This window comes from Thermochaetoides thermophila (assembly GCF_000221225.1).
Source record: "Thermochaetoides thermophila DSM 1495 unplaced genomic scaffold scf7180000011806, whole genome shotgun sequence".
Classification (NCBI taxonomy): Eukaryota; Fungi; Ascomycota; class Sordariomycetes; order Sordariales; family Chaetomiaceae; genus Thermochaetoides; species Thermochaetoides thermophila.
The window spans coordinates 2,775,881-2,803,745 of record NW_006383023.1 but is presented as its reverse complement, the minus strand read 5'-3'; the positions used below and the strand labels follow the sequence as shown (position 1 = coordinate 2,803,745).

Here is a 27,865-nt window from a genome sequence, read left to right as displayed (position 1 = left end):
GTTAGGTGTCATACGTACTGTACAGCAAAGACCACGGTATAGACTTGGCAATCCATGGTTCACAAAATCATGATGTCAACCATTCTCACTGACTCCAGATCCATGCCTTGAACGACAGACCCAGCCTTGTTGTCAGTCGAAGTGTATCGGTACCAGTCAAGGCTGCCTTGGTACCGATGATAGAGACAATCCCACACCCAAAGCCTCCTGTCGAACCACAATCTCCGCTACTCTTTAACGCCACAACTTAGCCAACGACACTTCCTTATCGTCATGCTTATTCAGGATCTTGGCGCAGGCCAGCTCAAAGTCCTCCTGCGTGACGTGAACTCGCCGCTCGCGCAGGGCAAACATACCAGCCTCGGTGCACACGCCCTTGAGCTCAGCGCCGGAGCAACCGTTCATCTTCTCAGCAATCTTGGTCAGGTTGATGCCGCGCGTCAGGTTCATCTTGCGGCTGTGGATGCGCAGGATATCGGCACGCGCCTCGACGCTCGGCGGCGGGAACTCAATCTTGCGGTCGATACGGCCGGGACGGAGAAGAGCAGGGTCCAGGATGTCAAGACGATTCGTCGCCATGATAACCTTGATGTTCTTGGTTGGCTCGAAACCATCCAGCTGGTTGAGCAGCTCGAGCATGGTTCGCTGCACTTCGGAGTCGCCGCCCGATGAACCCTCCACACGCGAAGAGCCGATCGAGTCGATCTCGTCCATGAAGATGATGCTGGGGGCGTGCTCGCGGGCCATGACGAACAGCTCGCGCACCATGCGGCTGCCCTCACCAATGTACTTTTGCACCAGCTCGGAACCAGACACGCGGATGAACTTGCAATCTGTATGATGGGCAACGGCACGGGCTAGTAGAGTCTTGCCGGTACCAGGAGGACCGTAGAGCAGCACGCCCTTGGGCTGGGCGATACCGAGTGACTCGAACAGTTCCGGGTGCTTCAAGCCGAGCTCAATAACCTCCTTGATCTCTTTGATTTGCTGATCCAGACCGCCAATCATGTCGTAGGTGCTGTCTGGAACCTTCTCGACCATCATGAGCGAGACGAGCGGGTCAACGGACGAGGGCAGGATTTTTTCGAGCTTATAGGAGTCGGAAAGAAGAGTGACGCGCTTGCCGGGTGTGAGTTTCGACACATCGACCGAGTCAGCGACGTCGACCACTAGGCAAACAAATTAGCATCCCTGTCTGCGAAAGCAGGGGCTTGCTGGTGTGTGCGACATACCATATTTCCCTTCTGGATGTACTTTCACCAGGACCTTCTTCGTGCTCATGACCTTGACGACCTCACCGACATAGGAGCCTGGTTGTTGCAGCAGGCCCAGCTCTTCTCTCAATAGGCGTACCCGCGAGTTGTAGTCATTGCGCTGGGCCTCGAGACGGCGCAGGACGGCCTGACCCTTGATGATTTCGAGGCGCATGGCCTCGATCTTATTCTGGTAGTAGTTGTCGAGCGCCATGGTGACGGCGTTGCTCGGCGAGTTTGCTGTGCTTCAACGGACTCGAATATATGCTGCTCCCTCTTTTTACTGGCTAGACGAAAGCTGGAGCAGCAGGAAGGTGATGAAACCTCTCTGTTGGCAGATACCTATGCGCGGCGAGAACAGCCCAAACGCACAATTCTGGTGCTCTGGTGGGGTTCGTTACAGACGCAGGATGACTACCGGTGCCAGGGCTCGCAAAGCTGGGGGCAGTATTTGAGTGTTTCGCTGGGTCTCGATGGTCGTGATGGAGGAGAGTGTGGGAAAGATACCCGAGTTGCGGGTTGAAATGAGGTTGAAGGCAGCTGAGGTCCACGCAATGCATCGGGCCGCCAATGACTTGCGCCAACGCCCCCACAGACCTTTGACTCTTGGGTGTCGTGCTGCTTGCCACTAAGAGACCCGTCATAACAAGGTCTGCACGTGACTTTAGTGTCGTGGCGACCCCATATCTGAGTGGCTCAAGTAAGCAGAAAGAGGGAGGTGACATCACCGCCAAGACCCTGTGTTCCTCGGGGGTTCCAATGAGAGCGCAAAACTTCAAACAGGAACAAGCAAAAGTCCAACAACCTTCAGCAATCTAGTTGTTACTAAAGCTAGTTCAAGCCTACTGTATCTTTTCTTGGTTAATCTGTTCTGCAGACACGGTACGTCACGCCGAAAGCTTGAAGCTTGGTTTGGAGGTTGACAAGCACAGACGGGCACATGAGCATGAAGGGTCTCGATACTACTCTAAGAACCTCGCAGCTTCCAGACACAACCAGAGAGCTCTAATTGCCAGCACTTCTCTACAGCTTTGGTGCTATGAATGTTAGCTGAAACTCTGCAAGATGGTACCCCGCTGATGCTCCTTAGCCGATGACTGGTCGCTAGATAAAGAGAGACAGAACAAATGATGTTGGTGGGGCAGCGTCAGATCTGGGGGATCCGCTGGAATCAAGCGCGACGGGTGGATCGACTGCTGTGGGTCTCGATGCAACAACCGCCTCGATGGCTTGGCGTGGAGCTCGAAAGACAGAGATGAACGGCCGCTCAACCTGCTGCTTTCTGCTCTCTCGACGGGTGCTTGTCATATTTACCATGACAGTCATCTGTCTGTCGTTCCGTCCGCAAGTTTATCATGCAGGCCGTGAATGTAGGTACGGACCAAGATAGGTTGTTTGAGGCTGCAGGACGTAAAATGCTGGGTTTAGGCGCTACGCACGATGAGCGATGCGCAGGTATGCGTGTGTGCATCCGTAATGTGTAATTCCCTGTAAATCCCTATCGAGGCGACCAAAATAAGCTTGCAGCGTCAGTGTTCCATGTTTTCTGCGTCGTCCGCCTCGTTCTACGTGATTGGTCCTGTCGGTTTGCGCTTCTGCGTTTGGCATTGTCCACCGGAGGGCTTGACGAGATTCCAATCGCTCTCTTCGCCTGCCAGGCATTCCTTGGCTCAGCGGTGGGGGACCTGAACTATCTTGAAGGGCTACCGGACGACTCAGTAAGAGTGTGTGAACCTGCGAGGGTCGAGGCTCAGGTGAGCATGTGTACACTTGCGCTGTGCTGACCCCGGGACCCATCCAACCCTGTTGCTTGCTGCTGTTGCTCCAGCCGTTAGACGTTGGACTGTTGGCTCCTGCCGCATCATCCTCCATCCCCTCACATAACTTCCCACTTCAACCTTCTGATATCTTTTGGCTCCAAAATCACCGACTTCGCCCCTGTCGTCCTGCTCTAGCACGACTCGGAGCCAACATTTAAAGAGCAGGCAATCGCCAGCGCTGCTCCAACTGATTGGCAACCCATTTCGTGGAAAAAGTGGTCATGCGGCAGCGCTTTATCACGCTATGCCAGTGACAGTGAAAGTAGCCGTTACAATACCGATACGAACACCACATCCCGCTGTGCATCAGCATCCTTATTTTCCTCAATCCCACTCCCACGTTGCACGTCGTGCTGACCGTTAACCATCGATCGCTTTGTCACACCCATAAACCATCGAGAGCGATCCCTTCTGACCAACTCGATCCATCTCCAATCAACGCTTCCATCGCGTCGCCATGGCTTCGTCCGCGCGTCCTGGCGACGACCCGGCCAGCCACAATCCGTCGCCCACAGATACGCGTCGTCCTTCACAGTACGATCCCCTTGACCGCCAGGATGACCGCGCTCTCGAAAACCCCAGCCCGCAACTGGTCCAGCAATTGGCATCGGTGCAGAGACTGCAAGAAGGTGGGCTCCTCCCTTCTAACCTCCTCTCTCCAGTTCTGCTCCACATCATTTCTCTTACCGCTGGTCCAACTCTGCTGACATTATCGTCATCCTTTTCCAGATTCTTTGCAAAGTCTTGTTGCGCCAGTGAGCAGTCCCCGTCCCGAGACTGTCGCATCTCCAGCTCCCGAATTTGTGTCGCGGCCAAACCAACCTGCATCACGATCGCCCATTATCGGCACCGACCGTGGTCGTGCCAGTCGCACACGCAAGCCACCCATTGCGCGCCGTACTTCCACCAATGCCCAGACCCCTCACCGGGGAGAGGTCTTCTCAGCTGACGACGACATTGCCGAGGTTCAGGCAGATGCTGCTGAGCGCCAGCAACAAATCTATAATGTATCTATGCGTCGGCGTTCTGCCGTGCCTGGTATGCCTTCAAGAGCACGCGTCCCTCTTAACGATGATCTTGTCGAGCATGGGGAGGTCAGCCCATCCGATCCGGAGCCTCCTGACGACACGGGGGAGATTACTACGAGTGACGACCATCTCGACGATGGGACGCCGGTTGACGAAGCTGCTGATATCAGCGATGCCGAGAGCTTCACCCTGAAAGACCGCCAACAGGCCATCAACCAAACCCATCCCTTCGGCATCAGGTTGTGGAAGCCGGCTCTATACAAGAAGCTTCGTTCGGTCCAGAGGAACGCCGAGGGCGATATTCACTCCTCACCTGGCGGCCATGTCAGCAACTGGCTGCTGTTCTTCAATATCCTTTGGACCTTGGCATTTGGCTGGTGGATGGCACTGTTTGCCTTTTTCGGTGCTGTTTCGTGCTTCTTGTTTGCAGGTTCATCGAATGGTCGCGAGTACGGTCGAGTTCTTTGGGGTCTGGCAGGCTACCTGTTCTATCCCTTCGGCAAGTTTGTCCGTCTCGAGCAACAGGAGGCCTACCTGGACGAAGACCAGGGCGAAGGCCGTAGCATCAGCGAGTACGAGCAGTGGCAGAGCGGCGATCTCGAGTATGGACGTCTGTTCTTCGGTCCGGATCGCAACCGCTCCATTATCGGTCGGTCTAGGAGAAGCCTGGATTCGGAAGTCGACGAGACAGACAGCCTGCTCGGTAGGAGCCGCCGTAGCACCTTTGATGATCATCTGCCGCGTATCAAGCGCCGCCTCTTTGGCCGCGGCCAGTGGAATGCTGGCCGTGTCATCTTCTTCGCTTTCTTCTACTTCCTGATCACACCCTCGCTGTTCGTGGTCTCAGCTATCTGCTGGCTGCTCGTCTTTTGGATCCCCATGGGCAAGGTCACCATGCTGCTGTTCTCGCACCTGCGGCGACATCCGCTGGCCCTGTCTTTTGAGTCTGACATCTCAAGTGCCCGCGCGGCGCCCCCGTCTTCCATCCTGGTCTGCACGTATCGAGCCGCCGGTCTCAAATACTGGAAGTACACGATTGACGGTACCAACGTCTTCTTGATTAACCTCATGTCCATTGTGGCCTTTGTCATCTTTGACTGGGTTGTCCTGGATGGCATGCTGCATATTGACAACTTTCTGACCTCGTCTGCCTTCCTCTTCGTCGGCGGCTTGCTGTCTATCATCCCTCTCGCCTACTTCATCGGTCAAGCCGTCGCGTCCATATCAGCTCAGTCATCCATGGGTCTCGGCGCTGCTATCAACGCCTTCTTCTCCACCTTGGTCGAGGTGTTTCTGTACTGCGTCGCCCTGCAACAGGGCAAGGCCCAGCTGGTCGAGGGCAGCATCATCGGTAGTATCTTCGCCGGTATTCTCTTCTTGCCCGGTCTATCTATGTGCTTCGGCGCCATCAAGCGCAAAACGCAGCGCTTCAATGCTAAATCGGCTGGTGTGACCTCGACCATGCTACTCTTTGCTGTCATTGGCGCCTTTGGTCCGACCCTGTTCTACCAGATCTACGGGACACACGAGCTGACCTGCCAGGAGTGCATCAACTTCGACCGTCCCGGCCATGGAGGCGGTGCACTTAGGGATTGCCGGCGCTGCTACTTTTCACAAACGCCAGCTATCAATGACCGTTTCTATCTAGAAGCTGTGCGGCCCTACTGCTACCTCGCTGCTAGCATGCTGTTCATGTCTTACATCATTGGTCTCTGGTTCACTCTTCGTACCCATGCGGCAGTCATCTGGAACACGGATGCGGACGAGAAGAGGCACGAGGATCATGGGGTGAACCCCCACGGCACACCTCGTCATCCGGGCGATACAGCGGTTGGCGACGCCAGTGGTACGGATATTCGCGATTCACATCTTTACAAGCGCATCTTGGGCCAGTCTCTACGCCAAGTTGGTCAATTTGGTCGTTCAGACGAACAGGAACGCCAAAATTCAGTCAGCGGTGGCATCCCTCACGTTGTCCCTCCCAAGCCGACGAGCTACGGGACTGTCGATATGCCTGGCCCGGCCATCAGCATCCCTGGCTTCAGTGATGCCGAAAACAGTAATCTTGTCCATCAAGTCACCGAGATAGCAGCAACCGCGGCTACTGTGGCTGCGAAGAATGTCCAGGGCTCTCGTCGGTCACATCACCTGAGCTCTCACGGCTCGACTGGTCATCACCACCACTCATCGATCTCAAGCAACCGCGCAACGACTGCAATTCATGGAGCTGGTACAACTGTGCAGGATGATGCTGCCAGGCAGCAGGCGGGCGCTGACAGCAGCAGCCATGGCCACGATGCGCCAAACTGGAGCCGGCTCAAGAGTTCCATCATCCTGATGGGCGCCACTGTGCTCTATGCCGTCATCGCTGAGATTCTGGTTGACACGGTCGACGTTGTGCTCGAGAGTTTCGACATCGACGAGAAGTTCCTCGGCATCACGCTCTTCGCCCTTGTACCAAACACGACCGAGTTCCTCAACGCCATCTCGTTCGCCATGAACGGCAACATTGCCCTATCTATGGAGATTGGTTCAGCCTATGCCCTGCAGGTCTGTCTGCTGCAAATCCCTGCCCTCGTACTCTTCTCTGCCGTGAACCCTCTCCGCGTGCCCGTCGAGGATATGGCCCGCTACACGTTCACCCTGCTCTTTCCGCAATGGGACATGGTCACCGTCATTCTGTGCGTCTTCTTGCTCAGTTACATGTACGGCGAGGGTAAGAGTAATTACTTCAAGGGCAGCATCTTGCTGCTGAGCTACATGGTGGTGGTTATCGGCTACTACTTTAGCGGGTTTGGAACCAGTCTGGATAATCCAGGCACTGGAATGAGCAGGTTTGATGTGTTGGGCACAGATGGACAGTACATGAGTTACAGCTTCAAGGCGGCTGGGAGACGGTCTTCGGGGGTTGCGTTTTGAATCTGGTGAGATTGGATAAGGGTTATGTGAGTGTTGCCGGACCTGTGCCGGCTGGATATAATAGGGCTGGTTGCAAAATGTTCTCTGGAAGTTGCATATTTTTTGGGGCATTGTCGTCATGCTGGTTGTGGATCCAGGATTGGGGACTTTGGCATTGTAACCCAAGAGTGTATAACATGGTCTTTTATGAGATGCCGGGAGTATGAGCGTGCATGGCTCATATCAATTTATGGGAGAGTTGTGCGCAAGAGAACAGATATCTAATGAACATGGTATTAGTTCTTCCAAATGGCACTAAAGTGGTTCGATGAGTGGTCAGCGGACTTTTGACGTGGAGAGCCTGGAGTGTTCTTCGCATACTTGTTGGCGGAACGGCGCCTAGTCCATAGCTCTTATCAAGCATCTTGGCTTTCAACTGACGAGAGCACACCAAATCCCAACCCAGCAGTAGGAGTTTCCCCGACCGGAATATTTTGCAACTCAATCGTTACCATATGGTTGTTGGGCATCGGCAGTTTAGGCAGAATACTACATCCTTCCCCAGATTGGCTGGCTCTTCCCAGGTTTGCGGCACGTGGTGGTATGCCCAGCATCTTATATATGAAGAACCTTCCTGATTTATATCCAAATCTGGCCAATCGTTGATATGCAAGGTGCAACTTATAGCACTTGTTATTCGGGTTTAAGGCGCGCACCACAACTTGGAAACACATGGCTGCCTTTACTTATCTCCATGCGGATGAATAGAATATATTGGCGGCCTAAAGATCTGGGGGAAATTTCGGAAGGGGCATGGCTCTTCGGAAATCCTATATCGTTTCAATGCATCTGAAAAAAAAACAAAGAGAATGTACGATACCGCACACTCTTTCTCTATATATTATATATGGGGCAAGAGCTTTCTAGAAAGATGCGACTGTCTGAGGGACATTGCTTAGGGACAGATAGATTTAGATATGACAATGCTATGAAATTCTCGGCCGCGGTGGACGCTCAGTACAGGGATGAGAATATAACGAGATGAGTGTTTGCGTGAAGAATGGAAGCTAAGGGCTTCTCGCCTGCTGTGGCAAGAGCCCCGCTCACGACGGTAAATTTGAAAAGTGAAAGCGGCCAGGGTGATGTTGAGACCATGTCTTGCCTGTTGCCACAAGCCGTAGACTGCTGCTAGCTTGTTGCCAACGTTAACAGCTTGTATATATATATATATATATATATTATAAATATGACGGCCTGTGTATAGCGAAGGACGAGAGAGTTCAAGCCTGGAGAGCAGGTTCGCCCATGGGCATGGCCTTGAGCCCTATGAGATTGTTAGCATTTGATTGAACAGTTCCTCGGTAGAGAACTTACAGCCGTCGACGGGCTCGGGGGCCTGTTGCTTGATAGTGCATGCGTTGTACTTCTCCGGAGGCTGATAAGTGAGACCAGCAGCAGGGCAATCGCGGTTGAGGTTGCAGCCGTTGTCCATGGCCCTCTGCAGGACGTTGCCCTCCCAGCCGAAGAGATAGTCACCGTGGGCAGCCGAACCTCTGTAGCTTGGTCAGTACATGTACACTGTGGTTTCCTCAAGTAAATGGCGTCAAAGACATACCCAAGGTTCATGCTGTACACGAAGGCTGGGCCAGAGTCGGGCCAGATGCTCCTGTCGGCAAAGTTGGTGACGTTCCACATGATTTCGTACATGAGCTGTGGCAGTTTGACGGGGTGGCTCGACGGGCAGGGACCACCGCCAGTGGCACCCGAGCCCTGGCCATAAGCTACGTGAGACTTGTGGTCGGGAGAGTCAAGATTTCGGCCATCCCAGCAGCTGTATTCTGGTTAGCAACCCAATCAAGACTAACTGAAGGCAATTCAAGCCATACTGAGGGAAGATTATGGTCTGGCGGATCATCTTGCAGCGAGTGTCCTGGGGAATGGCGACAGTGTCACTGCCCGTGCAAGGAGCGCCGCCGACGAAATTGTCCTCATTCGTCGACGTCCAGCAGCGGTGGCAGATGTTACCCCTGTTGACCTTGTTGTCGTCCGTCTCAGCAGCGTTGCCAGCAAGCATACGGAAGCCCTGAAGTCTAGTTAGCTTGCATGTTTTCCATGCAGCTATTGTACACTTAGGGGCAGTCTTACAGGAGCAAAGGCCGTGGTCCTGCCGCTGGGGATGTAGTAAATGGCGAGACCGCCGTTGTTGATGAGCTTGCCCTGAGGACCACCGTTGCCGACTTGGGGCACGCGGTGATAAGAACCGTTCTTTGCTCGGAAGAACATGACAGCGGTCCAGTAGTTGGACTTGTCTTGAACAAAGCTGCAGGAGGTGCAAGTTGACCGCTTGGCGAGGTCGTATTCAACCGGGGTCATGGTCAGGTTGAAGGAGTTGCCACCAACGATCTGGTGAAGATGGGGAGTGTAGCGCATGCCCGGGTTGACGAGAGGATCGACGCGGTCAACAACGAGCTGTGAGCAAGCAAAACGCAGCATGTTCTGTGCGCCCACACCATTAGTGAGCAGCCCAATGGCTGCAAGAAGCGAAGTCCACTGCTGCATTTTGATGGTTGTCTCGGCCGGTTTGTCCTTCGTCTGCCCTTATACACACTCTCTTTGTGGGTATCGACTCGTTTTAAAGTTCGAGAGAGGCCGGTTGGGTTCACTGGTGCCTCGACGGCAAGCAAGAATTAACGCGATTGATTGAGTTGAAGAAGGAGAGATGAAAGAGAGAAGAAGCATAAAACAGCCGGGGGGCTCATGCTGTACCTGGCATTTATATATAGTGCCGTCAACAAGCCGTCGAATCTGGATACAATATCACCAGCTATAACCCGGCTGGTCAGCTATCTCTTGGTCGAGGCAACGACGGGGCCCCGGATTTCATCTAGGCGCTTCGGCTAGTGGCAAGTGCCGATACTACGGAACAATCTCGAAAGCCTTCTATCATTTGGGTAAAATATCAACGATTGACCTTTAGCGTACCCCAGGCCTTTGACTTAACGCCTGCTGCCAGATCAGTTAACAATTGTCGGAGCTCCGGAAAATGGCCGGGGACCGCGGCGGGTGCCAAAAAAACGACGCAGCATTCTATCGGGGGCACCGGTTAAAAGCAGCGCCGTTGGTTCCCATGTTTGTAATATCTTCAGAATTTAACACGGTCACGCGTAATCAAGACGTTAGGGCAAAGCCAAGCCAAATGACGTATAGACTTCCAGACCATCACCACGCCGCAGCCAGTCGGATACATCCAATCGCCCTCATTCCCGGCGCTCGCGGGTTCGGGATCTTTGGGTCTGTGGGGGAAATTGAGGTTTCTCTGCATGGAGTTTAATGAGTCCGGCGGCACGCTGGATCGTCATGTTTTTCTCACATCAGTACACGGCCAATCATCTGGTGGAAGCCAGGAGCAATCATGGGCCTACCCCGTGAGGACGTGGGAGATCTCATTCTATACCAGGTGTTTGTGGGAGCCTTCATGCGAGGATGATTTGTGAAAGGTCGCCACTGGCAGCCTGACTACTGCGTCAAGCCTGTTGGATAGCACCAGCAATCTTATCATAAACAGGCTTCTGTTCGGCAAGCAATACTGTTGGGCAGCAATGTCCTTGGAAGTGTTCACGAGAACCCCCGGCTGCCGAAGTAAACCTCATTTTCCTCACCAACCAGTCGGTTCGAAATGACTCGACTGGAAGCTCAAACCTTACGTTCGCTTCATTCCAGCAGGTACACTATGACTGGTAAAGCCTAATATCGGGAGAGCAGCTAGTAGGGAGCGTGGAAGGTTGGTGTTGAAAGCTGTGGCTAGACACATCAATATCAGCGGCATCTTTTGTGGGATTCTGGTTGGTGGTTCTGCCTCAGCAACGACGACTCAGAGACCCTATGGCCATATGTCGGTCTAATAAATTGTCATCTGATGCGCTCACAGTGAGTTGGCCAAGAGTCTGAACAGAGGTGTAGGGAGTACCTAATGCGCGGCACTTGCTGCCCATCAACTTGAAAGTCTTGCTTCACTTTCTGTGTTTCTCGTGCGTTACTTGCTGCTAGCAGACTGCTGATATGCCGAAAATAAGAATCCTAACAATGCATGGCAAGCTTGCTTGCGAATAGTACGAGCATCTAAGCGTATTCACAAAGCAGCTGCTCACATAAACTGCCACCTTCACGCCCTCATTTACTCCCCCGCTCGAGAGTGGGCAATTTTATCAATGAGAGTAAACAGTGACAATTATATAGGATGTGAACTCGGTCAGCTTAGCAAGATGTATTCTAAAAGAGGATCATAGAGAATCAGCATTGGAGAGCTGGCAAATGTCGTCCAGTCCCACAATGCCATTGGAGCTCAAGCGTCATCAGGTCTGGCTCGACATACGGTGAGATGTCGAGACCGCTGCGTGAAACCATGATACTCTTCTCACTTTTTTTTTTTTTTCAACGACCTGGGGTATTGGAAAGAGCATGATGAAGCGCAAACCGGCGGTAAAGTTGGTCAAATGATGATAACGGAACTCCCTTGGCGTTGAAGCAATTTTCAGCTTTCTGATACATGAATGGCCTTTTCAATCCATATCAGGCCTGAACTTTCAGAAGGTGATGGTTGGTTCCAAAGAATCTCGTTGTGGATATAACTAGATGCGTGTCCATGCTTCCGAGCTCGCTAGCAAACGATGCCCGATTTCCCCTCATGTATATGTGGACCCTCACCTGGAGCATTTCCATGCTCTGGAAAGCCACGCTGTCACCAACCCTTTCATATCAGAAGCCAACATCAGAAGCCAACATCAGACTTGCAGTGTGCCTGCCATCTACGGAACATACTTTGTAGGTATATCGAGGACTGTTTTATTTCCTTTCAAGAAGTCGGATATCCTCCGAGACCGGCCCTCTTACTGCGGCCTCTTAGGTCTTTTGCTGACCCAGGCCGCTCCGACAGGAAGGCATGGACAGCCCATACCGGCTCGAACTAGAAGTTGCCATCCATGCAGCGCAGACAGCTGCAAATATTAGCCGTATGGCCCTTTCAGCTGCGCAGACCGATGCTCCATCTGCGGCTGCCTTCGACCTTATCAAGGACGACCTCAGCCCCGTCACCGTCGCTGATTTTGCCATTCAGGCCGTGCTTACACGCACTCTTCGCAATGCCTTTCCAGAGGATGGCTTCGTCGGTGAGGAATCAGCGGATGAGCTAAGGAAAAATCCCAAGCTACTGGATCGCGTGGTCGCCATCGTTAGACAGTGTGCAGGGGACTCACTGTTCCGCGACGCTGATGATTTGTGCGACGTCATCGACTCATGTACGACGACTAAATTAAGTGGCCCTAGTCCGTCTAGGATTTGGGTATTCGACCCTATCGATGGGACCAAGACTTTTATGCGTGGCGAGCAATATGCCATCAACATTGCCCTGCTACTAGAGGGGAAACAGATGCTAAGTGTTGTGGCTTGCCCCTTGCTCTCCGTTGCCGCCACCGCTCCAGTACTGGATTCTTCGATTGATCCAACGGGAGAAGGGTGCATCGTGTTCGGTGTTCGCGGCTACGGAGCTTATGTAAGGCCTCTCTCTGGAGAGTGGGATGAAGTACAACCACGGAGGCTGGAACGGCATGCCGAGAAGGTCACGTCCCCCGAGCAACTTCGCAACGTCACCTGCTGGGCGCTTCTTGACTCCGGCGTCGATGTCGTACACAAGGGAGTCGCTGAGCAGCTAGCTGTGCCATTCCCGGGTTGCGATCTGCTCGGCTGGGTCCCAAGATGGGTGGTCATGGCTCTTGGCCTGGCCAATATGACCGTCTGGGTGTATAAGACGCGGGATCGATACGCAAAAATCTGGGACCATGCCGGCGCTATGCTGCTCTTCGAAGAGGTTGGCGGCATGATTACTGATGTGCATGGCAGACAGATTGATCTCACCTCAGGGAGGAAACTTCAGGCAAACTTTGGCTTTGTGGCTGCTCCGAAGCATCTCCATCAGTTGGTCCTCAAAGCAGTCCATGATACCCTAAAAGCAAATGGGAGAGAGGAGCTCTTGGCTTGAATACTTTCATCCCAGCATGGAATGGCCCGGCGTCCACTTTCGCAGCTGAACGCGATAATTTCATTTCTCACACCACCACGGTGGTTTTTGACGGCAACCTGGTTCACAAGATTGAGTGAGGGTCACCAAGTGTGGGTGTCACTTTACCGGCAGTAATAAATGATCTTTATCGAGTTAACAAGGGTTCTAAGAACTAACACAAACACAACCGAAACCACTCCCAAAAAAGCCAACGGGTCATCCAACTGCAACATCTTGGAAAGAGTGGAAAATGATGGAGGGTTGAGAGCACAAACGGGAAAGGGCAGAGGAAGATACCGTTTCCGTAGAAAACAAAGATACCCAAGACAGGAAAAGGCCGTAATTTATATTAAAATATGACATGATAACAGCGCAACCCGGCCGGCTTTGTTAGAAGCAAATGTAACCGACAAAAGTCCAGCGGCCCTAAAACAAGATCAATGTACTTTTTATATCTCTTTTTTCTTCCAAGAATAGAGCATGCAATGCCCCAGCAACGGGCCTCTGAAAAACATGATTGGAAGATAAACCAAGCCTCAAGTACCGTCTCATGCCTGATCAAAGGCAGAGAATCTTAAGATCTTGAAGAGCTAGAGAGCATTGCTGGGGCTTGGAGGGTCATTGCCGCAGCAGGATAGGCTCTCAAGATGGTGGAAGCCCGCCGAGGCGAAGATGTCATAGCCATCTAGGACGTGACGTCGTAACACCGTAACAGTCGTAAAAGTGTGGTGGCCGCCGGGTGTGCTGTCTCTCCGTTGTGCCAATACTACGGGAGAAGGCAGGATCAAAGCCGACTGCACCTGCAGCGCAGGGAGCACTAAAGATCAATGTGCCGCATCACATATCGTTTACTGCCAGACAACACCCAAGCTCGCCAAGACCGGCCACACCATTGGGACAGATGGTTGCCCATGCAAGGTGTAAAAAAAATCTTTTTCCAATTACCCGATCCATCTTCATCCATGTCTTTATTTTTCTTCGCATCCGATCGTCGTCATCATCGAGGGTATAGTAATGAGGCTCGAAATTTTGGCCGTCAGAGTCCGTAAACCGTGAACATCGCGCACCGAGTGCTTTCTTGACCCATGGAGTGTTGATTTGAAACTCCTGGAGCCTGTAGACTTAATAGCACACAACCTTGCTGGTAGGAAAAAGCCGAATAGGCTTCATAGAAACCAGTGACGAGAAAGAGATAAATGCACGACTGATTCCGAAAAATGGTAAAAATATTACATGCCGTCTTGAATCGACAGATTTTAGATGATTGCAGAAACGATATCTTGGCCAGCTGGATGCGTTGCAGCTCAAGCGTAATTTGAACAGATGGCTCCTGAAGGTTTTGGCCATAGGCAAAGTTATCAGGTGGGTAGCCAAGCAGAATTGGCAGAAAAATTACTCGGATGACCAAGGGAGGAATCGGCAGATCGACGCTCGCACAAAAATTTGAAAGCCGAAGAATCGGAAAGAGCCCACGATGTGGCAAACCGCCAAAGAGCCTAGCTGTCCCGGTCGTTGTTGGAGCGGCCAAATCGGCGAGGTCGATTGACCTGGGTATCTGCAGAAGCAGGCAGCACGTGTTCACTGAAAACGCGAAGCACTCGAAGCAGAGGCCGCGCGCGCTCCACTGTCTGAAGAGTCTGGGATCTCTGTGTTAGTTCTTGAAGCCGACCAAAATTGTCTGTAGATCGAAACAATCACGCACCGCTTCCTCGTTGCGAGTGGCCATTGCTACGGGTTCTGCTGCTGAAACCTATGCTGTCGGACCAATCCCCGTTGGGACCATGAGGCTGCCGTTCCGGGACACTGCGTGTATTGGACCCATTCAAGCCAGGGCGCTGGCTGCCAATTGCGCCGGGAGTCTCTCGTGGGCGAAGCCGACTGCTGAAAGGTTCATTCAGTGACAGGGAGCCGAGTTCAGAAATGAGCATAGATGTGTCAGTGTTAGATGCAGTGCCGGGAGTGGTCGGCGTTGTCAACGAGCTCGAGGTCAAGGAGCTAGATGTTAAGGAACTGGTTTGGTTAAGACTAGCGCTGTACTCGCCGAACTGAGCCACATTTGGCCCATGGAGATTAGTGCTTTGAGGGTACCCCGAAGTAGTAGAAAGCGACGGGCTGGGCGTGTAAGAGCGCAGATCGGCAAACGACTTTACGCCGCGCAATGCGTTTAAGCCGCCATCAGGGCTATCGGGTAACTCTAGAGTTGGACCATGGCGACCCTGGCGGCTCAACGTTCCATACTGACCCGGAGTGTTGGCTGCCCGGGTTTCGGCGAAGTCGATGGTGGCGGCACGGCTCAATCCTCTGTGGTGAGCATCAGCTGAGACCCCGGGGGGCATGCGCATAGATGACTGTGTAGCGGCAGTGTCCTTAATGACGTGGATCTGTCGATGAGGACCCTCGCCGACAGAACGATGCTCAAGCCCCATGTTATGCGCCAGGATGTGCACGACTCGTCGCTGCTGCGGCGTCATGCTGCTGGGAAAGACCAGGATCTCGCGCTTGGGATCACTCCGGAACAGTGTCAGCTCCGTGTAAAAGCTCAGGGTCTCCGGGTTGTTTAGGTCGACGTCGCCTGCGATGCGAATTTTAATCGGTTAGCAATGGATGCCCTTCAAAAGGGGTGCTGTGCCCAGGACACAACTTACGCAAAGGAGAGTTTCGCGACCGTGATGCATGAGAAGCGTTGAGCGAGTGCATCGACGACTGCGAGTGGAGAGACATAGGCTGGTGCTGCTCCTCCAGCTGGCCGCGCTTTTCCCGCTTCTCGCGCTCGATCCGCTCTCTCTCATGCTCGGGCAGCATCTTCTTGTATTCAACCCTCAGCTTCCGGCCCTGTACCTCATAGCCATTAAGCTGCTCGATTACGGTCTGAGTATCAAGCGCGCTCTGGAAATTGGCGAAGGCAAGACCACGGAAGACGCCGTTGTCGAAGTGATAGTTGAAAGCATATGGCTGCGGGAGCCCCAATTCCGACATGATGTTGGTGAGCATTTCCTTCCTCACGTTGAAGGGAATGTTCTTGATCACGATCGCAGTCGGGATCAGGTCGCTGCCCAGTGTTTTGGGAGGATCGTGCCGTTCATGCCGAGATTCGTACATGTTTGTCGGATAGCCGTGACGGTCGTTCGTGAAGGCACCGTCGCCATTCATCATATTCATTGGTGGGTTGTAGTTGGAAACAGGAGCATATTGGGGAGATGGCGTGGTGAGTGGCTGGCTCAGACTGGGCTGTTCGGGCATCGTCCACTCCTGACAGCAACCAGAAAGGGGGTGATGTCAGCAAAAAGGGTACTGCTGGCAGATCAAGGTGATGGGGAGAAAGTGATGCGGAATTGTGGTTAGTTAGCGAGGGTAAACATACAGCTGGAAGCGGCCTACGAGCACCGGGGCGAAGCCTTCCATCGCCCAACGGGCCAGACACAGTACTTGCGCCAGAGTTGTAAGCCCAGGTTTGGGAATTGCCCATGTACCCATCGGCAAAACCAGGCGCGGGCTGCATCCTGGTCTGTCTGAAGGCGCTGCTATCGTAGGAAGCGAAACGGTCGTCACCGGCAAACAAGGCCGTGGGAGCTTGGGCAACGGGATCCATTTGGCGTTGGTGCAGACGGCTGACACCAGGCAGGCCAGTAGTCGTGTTGTAGCCTGGCCTTGCAGAGCCCGGCGACCGGTTGGCAGAACTCATGCCATAAGTGGGGAAGAAGAGGTCGGACTGTTGCTGGTTCATCTTGTGGAGGGGCAGATCGACAATAAATGCAGCAGAAGGCAAGCAGACAAGCCGGAGGGCGGACCGCGAGGGTTGTTGGAGAGGGCGAGACAGCGAGGGGCAAGCTGCAAATGAGGAAGTAGCAGGCGAGGGGCGCAGAAGGGCTCTTCTCCCGTCAGAACTGTCAACTCTTGCAGACTAGAGCGCCCAACGGATGTGAGCAACCGCCTGTTTGGTGTGCAGAGGCTCGATGCAGACGGTGTAGTTTCGTGGAGTGGAGAGGGGCGTTATTTTTTTTAACCTGTCGGAAGAGGCTGCAGCCGTCGATGGAGCTGGAGCAGGAGCAGAAAATAAAAATACAGAAGCAGCGACACGGGTCACGGGTCTCTCTCCACAGCGCAGGGCCAGGAACGTCGCCTCCGGGAAAGCGGAGAGCACGAGAATCGACGCCGGGTGAGAATTCGAGATGCGCGTGCGACGTGTTAGGTCATCACATCTGCGTCGTTGTCGTCGCTGTGGGCTGCGTTGTTGATGTCGTCAGGGCGGTCGGTCAGCGATAGTATGATGCGTCGGCCGCCCGGCGATGAATGATGAAAGGTTTCGAGTAGGAGAGCTGAATGGAAGACAACAAGAAGGGGGAGCTGCCTCGCGTGCGTTGGGCTGGATGTTGGATGGGAAGGAAGCAACGCTGCACAGCAGATAGGTCTGTTTTGTCCAGTAACTGGCGGCGGCAGCGGGTTGTGCCTGTCAGAAAGCTCAAGGGGGGGCGGCGGGACGAAAGGGAACGGGAGGGCGGTCTGATGCGAACAACCTCTTTTTTTGTGGGCGAAGATCCACCGGGCTGGGTCCAGTCTTTGCCCGTTCGGTAACCCTGGAGATTGGAGAGGCCTTTGGCCTGTGGATTTGTGGATTCGTCGATTGCTTGTCCGCCTCCCTTGTCAGCGTGCTTGGTCAAGGCTTCCGGTTTGTCATCACTTGTGAATTACTTGCATTCATAAAGAGCACAAGCTGCCAGTACCATACAGGTAGACAAAATGGTGGAAATCAGGGTTAGAGTCAACTTATATACAATAATACATGTAATTACCTATATAAGCAAGTACACAGTACTTATCAAGATAGCCAGTAAGACACGGATTGGCATTGCTCGGGCGTTCTTGTCTTGGGGTCAAGCTGCGTGTTCCCGTTGGGCTGCCTTCGCCTGGCCAAAAATTTCCCCAAGCGCCTAAAAAGGGCTGATGAGGTTGGAGAGAATCAACGGCTGCCGGAGCCAAAGCGCTTGCGTTCAACATCGCCCGTTGCCCGCGTGCCTACTGCCCCACCCGCACTAGTCCCGTTCGAGAAATAATGGATCGTGTCCGCCGCGTTTCTTCTTCCTCGTCTGGCAGTTTGCTACGTCCCGACGCGCTTGTCGGGCAGATCGCGCCCGTGACCGCAGAAGCGCGTTACGGCCATGACTCCGGTTGTGGTTTGCGGTAGCCCGTGGCAGCTTTGACGCGACAAACGGCCCGAGGTGCTGCTGGGAAAATCGTCGCTTTAAGCGCCACTGCAGCATCACTTGGTGATCGCAATGAGCATGCAGAACCATAAGCTCCCCAATGCACAAGCAGAGTACCTGCACCTGCTCCGAACCTTCGGGTAGCGTCCCCGTGGATAGCTTTGTGTGGATCACCCAAAGGGCTTGCGCATTCCATAACGCTAAATCAGGGGGAGCCCGCTCCCTGCTTCTGTGTGAACCTCCTGACCAAGCTCCAATCTTCGAATTGGTCATTGCAGTGTCTAATCCGTTGTGCAAGTGGTGTTCTGTAGGGGATGATCCACACAAGCTGCCGGTCATGCCTATCAACTCCTATAATTAGGAGCTGACCTTGACGACAACATCAGGGTCCATCATCTTGTCACAGCTCCTGGACGAAACAATTAAACTATCGTATGAGGCTACATCGGCGCACTTGTCGCGAATAGAAGCCCTGGACACGCTCTTCGCCGTTCACGTGCGCAGGCCCACTGTTTCTCCTTATTTAATATCATTCCCCATCCACATGGGGCAACTCGTGTTCTCTGGTAGACCAGTCCATCACTTACGGGGGTATCTTTTGGCCGACCAGGCTGCATCGTTCAATGATATATGCATCCTTACCTGAAACGATTATTGATAGTACATGTATATGAAGATTGACGATCTCAGTTTAGAAGAGTTCTCGTCCCTACTGCCTTTTCATGGTCGCACGTAAAAATCTCGATCAAGTAAGTGAAAAGACTGGTCCTCAGAGGAACTCACCGGTATTGGTCTGTAATGCAGTGGCATTATCTGTATCAGTTGATGCTCATAAGGTCGCTACGGACTTAGCGAGGTAGCATCCCGCAATGCAGATAATCAAAAGCATGTAAGGTGTCTCCAATAGACCCATGCCTTCAAGAGACTTGGGCTGTTTTGGATGCAAACATTACACCTGTAATACCTGTGTAACCCTAACTTGTCCATATTCGACTAATAATTCCACATAGACTCCGGTAGATTGAACGATGACTACACTCCCTGCATATTCAAAAAGCCAATCACTCATCGAACTCTTAGTAGCAAAAGCAGACATTTGCAGTTCAGTTCACCCAAGGCCTATCTATAGTTGGGCTCATTTGCTTCAAGCATTTGAACCTGAGCAATATTCTGGAATAGCATTTCAAACATATATGTTTTGTGCTGGCTCCTTTTCTGGACACATTCCAATAACACAGTTTGCCTCTGCAAGCTATATGTGTCACCCTCGGCTTTGGGTCTATGGTAAGCCCCTACTATAAAGTTTTGCGTTACTACAGCCTAGCGATTACAAGATCTTCGAGTGTGCTTGGTGTCTAGCACATAGTGATCCCAAGCATGCGCAAAAAAAAAAAAAAGAAATATAAAGGATACCAAGTCTTACCTAACGATCTCGATATACTTTTCCAAGTGGCTTATATGGATGTCTGTGCGGTAACTAGACTGTTCTAGCTAAGCAGCATGCTCGACCATCTTGCGGTTAGTGTAAGCAGGGGAAAATACGGAAAATTGCGTCGACCAGTAAAAGCTCTCTCCTCTACACGGGTCTGAAACAGCTGATCATAAGGCTTGAACGCCTGGTCACTGCTCTTGGCATCACAGAGGAGTAAACAACACAGAAGAGACTGGACAAAAGGCTAAGCGGGCCTAATGGATGAAACCGATGCTGCTATGATTCCCGAAACGGTGTATGTAGTCCGCTAGAATGTTTTTGACACTGTTCATTTTCTCTCGACCTGTCGAATTGGTTTGCGGCTACCTGGTAATGCCTGGACATTTAACCTACTTGACCCAGGTAGGATGACCGAGGGGACAACTATACGGACATGCTGCCATGATACGTAATAGGGGGCAACTTTCCCGATGTACCGCACACTCATCCCAGTAGACCAAACTGAGATCGGCAAAAACAGCACATTGTACATCAGACGGCCCCGATCCCTTAGAACCGTTACCTTCTTATTCGCATCAGTCATGTAACCACCAGCCATCCAGGGCCCTTCGACTCTCCTACTTCCCATCGCTCGTCGCGGTATCACCAGAGACACAGTGATGTTTCGATACAAAGATACCTGAACCCAACAACAACCCCCCAAAGCCACCAGATCCCTTGCCCAATTTCCATCCCTGACCAACCCTCTGGGCTACCCCTCAACTTAGTCTCGAGGTCGTATCCACGACCAGTCTGCATGGCCGGTCTAATTGACCAAGCTAGGCAATATGAAGGCCCTTTTTTAAAAATGACGTAGGGAGTTCAAGCCCAGGTAGGTCTCAGGGGAGCAGTGCTGTAAAACATGAAAAAGAATTAAGAGAAGGAAAACGGTACGGAACCGGGTAGACCCCATCCCACTGAATGTTAGGTCTGTTTCGTCATCATTTGTAACACCGGGTATGCGTTTGAAAATCTTCCCAAAGCCTCCACACAAGTACTCGCCAACCAAACCGACACTCAACCTTAAGACTCAGCAGCCTTGGCTTTCTTCTTCTGCTCAACCTTGAGTAGAAGAGCACGGTTGATATGAGGAAGCACACCACCAAAGGCGATTGTGGCACGAATCAATGTGTCGAGCTCTTCGTCACCACGAATGGCAAGCTGGAGGTGGCGGGGCGTGATGCGCTTCACCTTGAGGTCCTTGGCAGCATTCTATCGGGAGGTAAGAGTTAGCCGAGAGTATAAAACAAGCTGGGGCCGTGGCCATGAGGTAGCAAGAAGGGTACATACGCCAGCGAGTTCAAGGACCTCTGCGGTAAGATACTCCAACACCGCGGTGACATAAACGGCCGCCTTCGCACCGACGCGCATCTTGTTCTGTGTATTTTGCTTCAGGAAGCGCTTAACGCGGCCGCAGGGGAACTAGAAATGAAAAGCGGGGTTAGCAGTTTGTGCATTACAAACGGAACTGAGCTGTACGAAGACATGGTTCATTGGGGAGATGTTTTGGTGACGGTGACCACGACTGCCGTCGCGGGGTTGTCAAGACCACACCCAAACACGCGGAGCGGATAGAAGGATCGTGGCAAGCCATCTGCCATCACCACGCGCATGTGACAGAGCGGAGGTTGATCGCGGATACCACGATACCATGTGCTCTGAAGGTGTTTGTTGACACGTGTTTCAGGCGAAAACCCCACTGCCACTGGACGCGCCGGCAGAGACCAAGCAGCAAACGAAGGGGTGGGAGAGAACGCCGAACTTCCCCATTTCAGGACCTGTCTTGCGACATACCTGCAGACCGGCACGAGCAGAATGGCTCTGCTGCTTCTTAGGCCCGTCGGTGCCCGAAGTCTTGCCGCCGGAGCTCTTGCCGCCCGAAGACTTGCCCTTGCCGCCAGCCATATTGTCGATGTTGGAATACAGACGCAGATGCAGGTGGACGCGCGGGGTGATCGAGACAGGGCGTAAAAATTACAGCGGGCGGAGAATAAATACGCGACTATGAATTTTTCTGCGTAACGCGCAGGCACGAGCTGGCAACGCGACGATATGCGATTCGCGGGAACGATGTGGAGTTGGGGGATGGTTTGGTGGGAGGCGCCGGAATCGCGATGGTTGGTGTTGTTGACGAGTCAAAAATTCAACGCCTGGAAGCTGCTGGTGCTGCGTCCAAAGGGCAGGCCCGCTGGGCTTGGTGTCGCGCGACAAGACCAAAGGGCCAAACACAGGATGGTAACGATGGGCGGGCGGTACGGCGACCGAAATGTGCAGCGTGGCAGTTTCCTGCATTGCAGGCTGCTGTGACATAAGCAGACTTGCGTCCTGCGAGGCCCCACTATCCCAATGAGGTACGGTGAGCGGAACGTGCAATGGCGCAATTCAAGCTCGATGGAATCACTGACAACGAGAGGAGGCAGAAGAGCGCCATAGAGATGCGAGTAGCAGCAGGCAGCTCTGTTCTAGACAGCCGCAGGCCTCGCGGAGTTGAGTCTAGAGAAGAGATGAAGAGTGCAGCAGGCTTCAAGGTCAGCAGGACAACCACAGAATTGGACGTTTTTGTCTCAGGTCATTGATGCTCTGCTGAGGATGAGGAATGCCTCGCGGAGGGACGCTGGAGAGCCTTACCTAGTTATATGCCCGGGCACAGGACATCATATATGCTAAGAAAATAAGCATACATTATGAAATTTCAGTGTCGAGTGCTGCGAGACCTGGAACTGGGCGGCTCCAAGCATCGGAGTGCGACTCAACTCCTTTCTGCCGAGGATGGCAGCAGGGAGACTGCCCAGTTGAAGGCAAGCATTGTGCAAGAAGCCATGATGGTTATATAGAGGACACTGAGAGTATTGTGCAACCAGAGAGGAGGAGAAAGAGGTGTAGAAAGTCGCCAACGGTTGTAGTCCCTGAGCTGCCGGACACTCGGTCAGTTGGAGTTGAGATTCTAAGATGTGATGTTGCTTTGGGCCCACCTTGGCTGGAGCTGAAGCCTACTCTCCAGCCTGCGCTTGCATACTGCGGCCTGCTGTTAGCGGTAAATTACAATACCATTGTATTTATCCAACATATATCCTGGTGTATGTTTCCATTTTGTGCTCAAAGCGGCATCAGCTGCAGGGGTTACTGAATACTTCTCGCTCAAATCAAATTATTCTGCACAATAGTCACCCATTATTGAAACCTACCTATGATTTGGCAACCGGGAATGGAATTCTGCAGTGCACTCCAGAAACACATGGCTTGTTTCTGCGTCCGTTAAGTCTGTCGTGCTTTGATAGGAAACATCTCAGAACCGCCCTTGTCTTCGATTTGATTTTCTCTCTAGCCTTGAAGTGTACGAGACATTCTTTAACTAGTAGAAACACATCCTTACGGTCTGTCACCTTTTACCCGTACGATTGACTGAGGCAAGTCCTCCTGCTTCAGTCTTTGAGTAGAAGCTGATCAAGTCATCGTCCCTACTCCCAATTGATGGTCTCGTGACTAATGATGGTGGGCAAACTGAAGTGATCGCGAGCTGCAGATGTTCAAAGGAGCCACTAGGAATTAAACAAACATGCCACGTCCTCCTGTAATATCCTGGTTCGGTGAGCTGCTGGCAATGACTGATGGTGTGACTCCCTACCCTATTGGAAATAGCGCGCCTCGAACAGCCAAACTGAGCTGTAAGTTCATGATCACTCAGCTTCTATATCTAGCTGCAATAAGAGAGAGCCTTGTGCACTGCCTAACCACCTCCCCTGATCAAAGTGCATCCCAGGCTGCTGAGACTATACTACAAGGCAGCCTGCAGTCCTGTGGCACGCATTCTGTCTATGGTTGATCTTAAGCACTCACAAGATAAGTCGGAGGCTTCGCCTTTAAGTCTGCCTTTCATCGTCTTTGTTCCAACTATCTAGGCTGAATCTTCGGGTAGTAGTCATTGGTTGGTATCACCACACCAGTGCATACACGTGACGCCAGTTCCCGATATATTAAATTCAAAAAAAGAGAACCAAAGTCCACTCAGGCCCTGTTGCTTACGCCCCTGCACCTCCAACTTCATATTTCCTGACTATGGATAACACTTCGCAACAAACGCTTTCCCTATCGGACGCCGGTGAGGCTTTTTTATCAACAGGGACATCCCCGTCTGCACTTCATTATCCTTCGTTATCTTCCGGGGAGCGAAAAGATCATGTCACGGCAATTATGAAGGACATACCTCTGCATTCATCAGATCCTGCCAAATCTTGGGAGGAGGGCACCTCAATGGAGAGAGTGTGTGCCAGTTTCCTGGATAAGAAACCCCTTCAGAGAGCGGACACCATCGAAAGCAGCATATCCGAATTTCACTTACGGCGAACCGCTACCCTTTTTTCGGTGGCAGACTCCTCTGCTGCGACTGATGTTACCGAGCCTGAAGAACTGGATGCTGAGGACACGGAACTGCCAACTCGCCATCACGGTCCTTTACTACAGCACCCTACCGTATTGGCCCTTCGTCACGATAAGTGCCCACCTTCGCACTCCTATCCTCTGAAGAGGATGTTCCGAGCATCGAGCCCAGCCAGGGAGCCGGCTGTTAAAGAACTACTCCAACCATCACCTGAACCAAGAACAACATTCTTACTTCTTAGGCAAGCGGGACCTTCCATGCCTGACCAACCTCAGATTCCCAGCAAAAGTGACCATCCTGCCAGCCCAGCTGCTGAGATAAAGGGTGAAACTAATGCGGCTTCTACTGTCGACAAGTCCCGCGCGCCAGCTCTTAACCCAACGCCAGTGACGGTACAGGATGTGGACAATACAGACAGTTCAGATTTTGAGGACAGAGCTCTTACCCCTGACGAGGACAGTATGCTACCAGATGAGTCAGGTGTAGTCCCTGCCTTCCGAGAGTTTAGTTGCTCGAGACTGCTGCCTAGGTATAAACAAAGCGGTCCTGTGCGGGAATTCCTCAACCAGTTGTTAAAGGAAGTTTTCGATGTCTCGCTTCAGGATCTAGCCGCCTCAGGCACAGCCGGGGTAGCCTATGAATATTTTGTGTGGTTTCTAGACGATCTTTCTGAGATAATCGTCAACGATAAATACAGCGATGTCGACTTTGCGTTTCACCAATCCGCCAAGGGGGCAACTGGGCCTTCCCAGAACGCACTCCGTGAAGCTTCTAATCACCCCGAGGAAGGTAAAAGACCCAGGAGCAACCGCAATGAAGGAAGGGGCGGCGCGAATAGACAATACAATGACGGCCGAGGCTATGCAACAGGAGACGAGAACGATTCAAATAGAGAAGAAAGTGAGGATGACCCTGAGGACGGCAGAGAATTTGGGGCTAGGAAAAGGCAAAAAGTCTCTCCGATGCATTTGTTCAGCTGCCCATTCCGCAAGAGAAACCCCCTCCGGTTTAATGTCCGTTCTTTTCGTGACTGTGCCACCCGCTGGTTCCCAACCATGTCTCTGCTCAAGTATGGCATTCCTTTTAGATCCCACTAAACCTTCTTCGAAAGTTATTCGGGCTAATTGGGGACAGGAGGCATATCAAAAATATTCATGGTCCAAGAAGCACTACCTGCCCACGCTGCAAGCAGCCGATGGGGTCGATGGAAGAAGTGGGTCAACATCTTGCAGTTTCGGAAGAGGAAATATGCACCTACAGGCGGTGCAATCCCAACCCAGAAGACGGCATCACCCCTGAAATTCAAAAATGCCTAAATGAAAGAAAGTCAGACGGCAAGATTGATTCCTGGGAAGGGCTATGGCGCTGTCTGTTCCCAGACGATCTTGTGATACCGGAGGCTGGTAAGATCCAGGACGTTCTCCCGTTACGAGATGCAGCTGAGGAGTTGTGTCTTCTCTGTGAATACAATAGCCAAGAGTACTGACAAGTAAAACCGAAGACTTCGTCCCGCCCCTAGAAGGGGAGGAAGTACGTGCGCACCTCCTTGGTAGCAGTACTCGCGAAGATCTGAGACGTCGGGTAAGACAAGCATTGGAATCTCCAGAAGCTAGTCAAAATCGACAGTCCAGCATTGAAGACTCAATAATAGCAATCTGGGAGGAGCATGTCGAATCCGCCATCCAGGCATGTCGGGAAGCCGCAGAAAGGGACAAATTTACGTTCAAGCTGCCAGAGTCGAGCTTTGCGCAGCCTGAGGGAGCGTGTTCTTGGCCAGTCGCAGCGCAGATGAATGTCATCCAGGGCATACTAGTGAATCCAGAAGCGCAGCATTCTCTTCCACCTCTAAGCCGCCAACAAGGCATCGAGATCATCAATGCCCCTCGGGCGACTACCAGCGTCTCGGCCAGTGTTGACCCTCCAAATTTATCCATGACTCAACAGAGAGTCCCAACTATCTTTCCACTACAGACCAACCTCATATATAATACATACGGCAACAACCCAGGCCTACCGTCGGGCCCCCCTCATGGAAAGGGCCCGACGTCGGCTTCCTCCAACTCTCAGCTACCAAACTTGAACACCCAAGCAGGTCAAGTTGCTGGTAATGGAATTCGACACACCTTTCGGGGCACCAGTTCCCTCGGCAGTGCTGATCGGATAGGTATTTGTGGAGATCCGCTTGTGGTACCCAAGGAGCGTGAAACAATGGTGCCTCAAGCAATGTCAATAGTCTCACACGCGGATAACAGCTCTCAGCCTGTTCTGTTCGCTAGTCCAGTTGCTCCTGTGTATCAAGGAGCAAATTTCATCCCGCCGGCGTGTTCTTCGGTTTTTTCTTTTCTACCTCCGCAGCAGGTGAATCAAAATGTAACATTAGTGCAGACATCACCGGGATCGCCTCTTGCCGCTGCTTCTGTTAATGCTTTCGGGGCACAAGCATCTCAGGAGGGCAGGATGTTTCCGTCGCAATAGTGGCAGTGTCGGTGGCTATAACATGCGTCCAATTTGTTGCACTTTGAAGTGTACTGCAAGAACAGTTATTGACAAGCTTTGTACTTTTGTGTTGATGTTGTGTCATTTGAACCTCTCTATGTGTTGAGCTGGATGTGTTTGTGCATGCGGGATTTCAATAAACAAGAAGAAATTTTGAATATATCGATGCCAGAACTTCGGATTGATCTGGCATGAGTAGACATTCAAGTTGAGTTATCATGTTACTCGCAGATGAGGGGCATGTTGACAGATAAGCAAGATCAGAGTTCGAGTTAAACTGACCTAAGCGACCAGAGCGAATCATACATGTCATGGCATTAGAGAGACCTTCCGGTCGATGTCATAGAAGTGGTGCCTTGCTTTTTGATCAGATCTTAGCTATAGACCTCGCACAGTAAGCTGCAGAGATCTGACACATGAAGACAAAGGTAGACCACATCTGACATTAGGACTACATTTATGTGCCTATAAAGTTTTAAGAACTGGGTTCCTGGATTTTCTTCTACCGGTTTATTGCCCCCGTTCTGCGCCGTTAGGCTGTCTCTGACACTGCTCTAAGGCACTAACCGAGAAACACTTTACTTGCTAACTCAAGCAAACTACACTACGCTACATCCTTCTCTGACTCAGTTTTTCGGTCAATGATGCGACCAGCAACAAATGAACAAACCCGAGCGCACATTGCTATACATCAATCTCAAGCATTAATGCAGGCTGTCAGTTGAGGCATCACTGCAGGCAACCACGAGGCTCATTATCACTCCTCGGCTCTTTTGGGCAGCCAACGTAAGCGACAAAGAAAGCAGCATGTAGTAAACTCCCCATACCTTCTGATGTTGCCTTATGAGCTATTCCTTATGGTCACTGAATACCTTAATCTCGTTGACCTCGTCCGTTTACGCAGAACATGCAAGCAGCTACGCTACGCAATACCCGTGGATTACATCCGTAAAGAGCTGAGTCGACTACCGGTGGAACATATCGATAAATTAATGTCCAGCCATTGCGTCATGTGTATGCGCACTTTTGGGAGCACCGAGCACAGAAAACTCCTTGTTCGTAAATCTTTTGACCCGAAAAGGTCCCGATTACACATCTGTATTGACTGCGCTGTCACACACGAGTACCCCAGGCTGCATGTACGTGTGGGCAGAAGAATTAAGCCTTCATTCATGCATGATCCCTGGAGGCATTATCTTTGTGGTGACTTCATCGAGGACCGACGGAATCTCGGTTCGATGCCTCGTGCGCACAGTCAGGCAGAC

At 52.1% G+C, this 27,865-nt stretch overlaps 6 protein-coding genes across 6 annotated transcripts; 2 read left to right on the top strand and 4 right to left on the bottom strand.

Annotated features, from left to right (window-relative positions):
- Positions 1 to 234: 234 nt before the first annotated feature.
- CTHT_0007690 (26S protease regulatory subunit 8-like protein) lies at positions 235 to 1,467 on the bottom strand (the record flags this gene model as incomplete). Its single annotated transcript, XM_006691236.1, has 2 exons — positions 235 to 1,169; positions 1,233 to 1,467. 2 exons carry the CDS (start codon positions 1,465 to 1,467, stop codon positions 235 to 237), a joined length of 1,170 nt encoding a protein of 389 aa, XP_006691299.1.
- Positions 1,468 to 3,530: 2,063 nt separating this feature from the next.
- On the top strand, positions 3,531 to 7,020 carry CTHT_0007680 (uncharacterized protein; the record flags this gene model as incomplete). The annotated part of the gene is made up of 2 exons (XM_006691235.1): positions 3,531 to 3,702; positions 3,803 to 7,020. The coding sequence occupies 2 exons, from the start codon at positions 3,531 to 3,533 to the stop codon at positions 7,018 to 7,020; spliced, it is 3,390 nt and encodes a 1,129-aa protein (XP_006691298.1).
- Positions 7,021 to 8,279: 1,259 nt separating this feature from the next.
- On the bottom strand, positions 8,280 to 9,558 carry CTHT_0007670 (uncharacterized protein; the record flags this gene model as incomplete). The annotated part of the gene is made up of 5 exons (XM_006691234.1): positions 8,280 to 8,323; positions 8,374 to 8,552; positions 8,615 to 8,830; positions 8,886 to 9,082; positions 9,145 to 9,558. 5 exons carry the CDS (start codon positions 9,556 to 9,558, stop codon positions 8,280 to 8,282), a joined length of 1,050 nt encoding a protein of 349 aa, XP_006691297.1.
- A 2,380-nt stretch (positions 9,559 to 11,938) lies between these two features.
- On the top strand, positions 11,939 to 13,033 carry CTHT_0007660 (uncharacterized protein; the record flags this gene model as incomplete). Its single annotated transcript, XM_006691233.1, has 1 exon — positions 11,939 to 13,033. One exon carries the CDS (start codon positions 11,939 to 11,941, stop codon positions 13,031 to 13,033), a length of 1,095 nt encoding a protein of 364 aa, XP_006691296.1.
- Positions 13,034 to 14,632: 1,599 nt separating this feature from the next.
- Positions 14,633 to 16,778, bottom strand: CTHT_0007650 (uncharacterized protein; the record flags this gene model as incomplete). Its single annotated transcript, XM_006691232.1, has 4 exons — positions 14,633 to 14,691; positions 14,757 to 15,626; positions 15,700 to 16,303; positions 16,416 to 16,778. 4 exons carry the CDS (start codon positions 16,776 to 16,778, stop codon positions 14,633 to 14,635), a joined length of 1,896 nt encoding a protein of 631 aa, XP_006691295.1.
- Positions 16,779 to 20,749: 3,971 nt separating this feature from the next.
- On the bottom strand, positions 20,750 to 21,631 carry CTHT_0007640 (uncharacterized protein; the record flags this gene model as incomplete). The annotated part of the gene is made up of 3 exons (XM_006691231.1): positions 20,750 to 20,938; positions 21,017 to 21,148; positions 21,521 to 21,631. The coding sequence occupies 3 exons, from the start codon at positions 21,629 to 21,631 to the stop codon at positions 20,750 to 20,752; spliced, it is 432 nt and encodes a 143-aa protein (XP_006691294.1).
- Between the last annotated feature and the right edge of the window lie 6,234 nt (positions 21,632 to 27,865).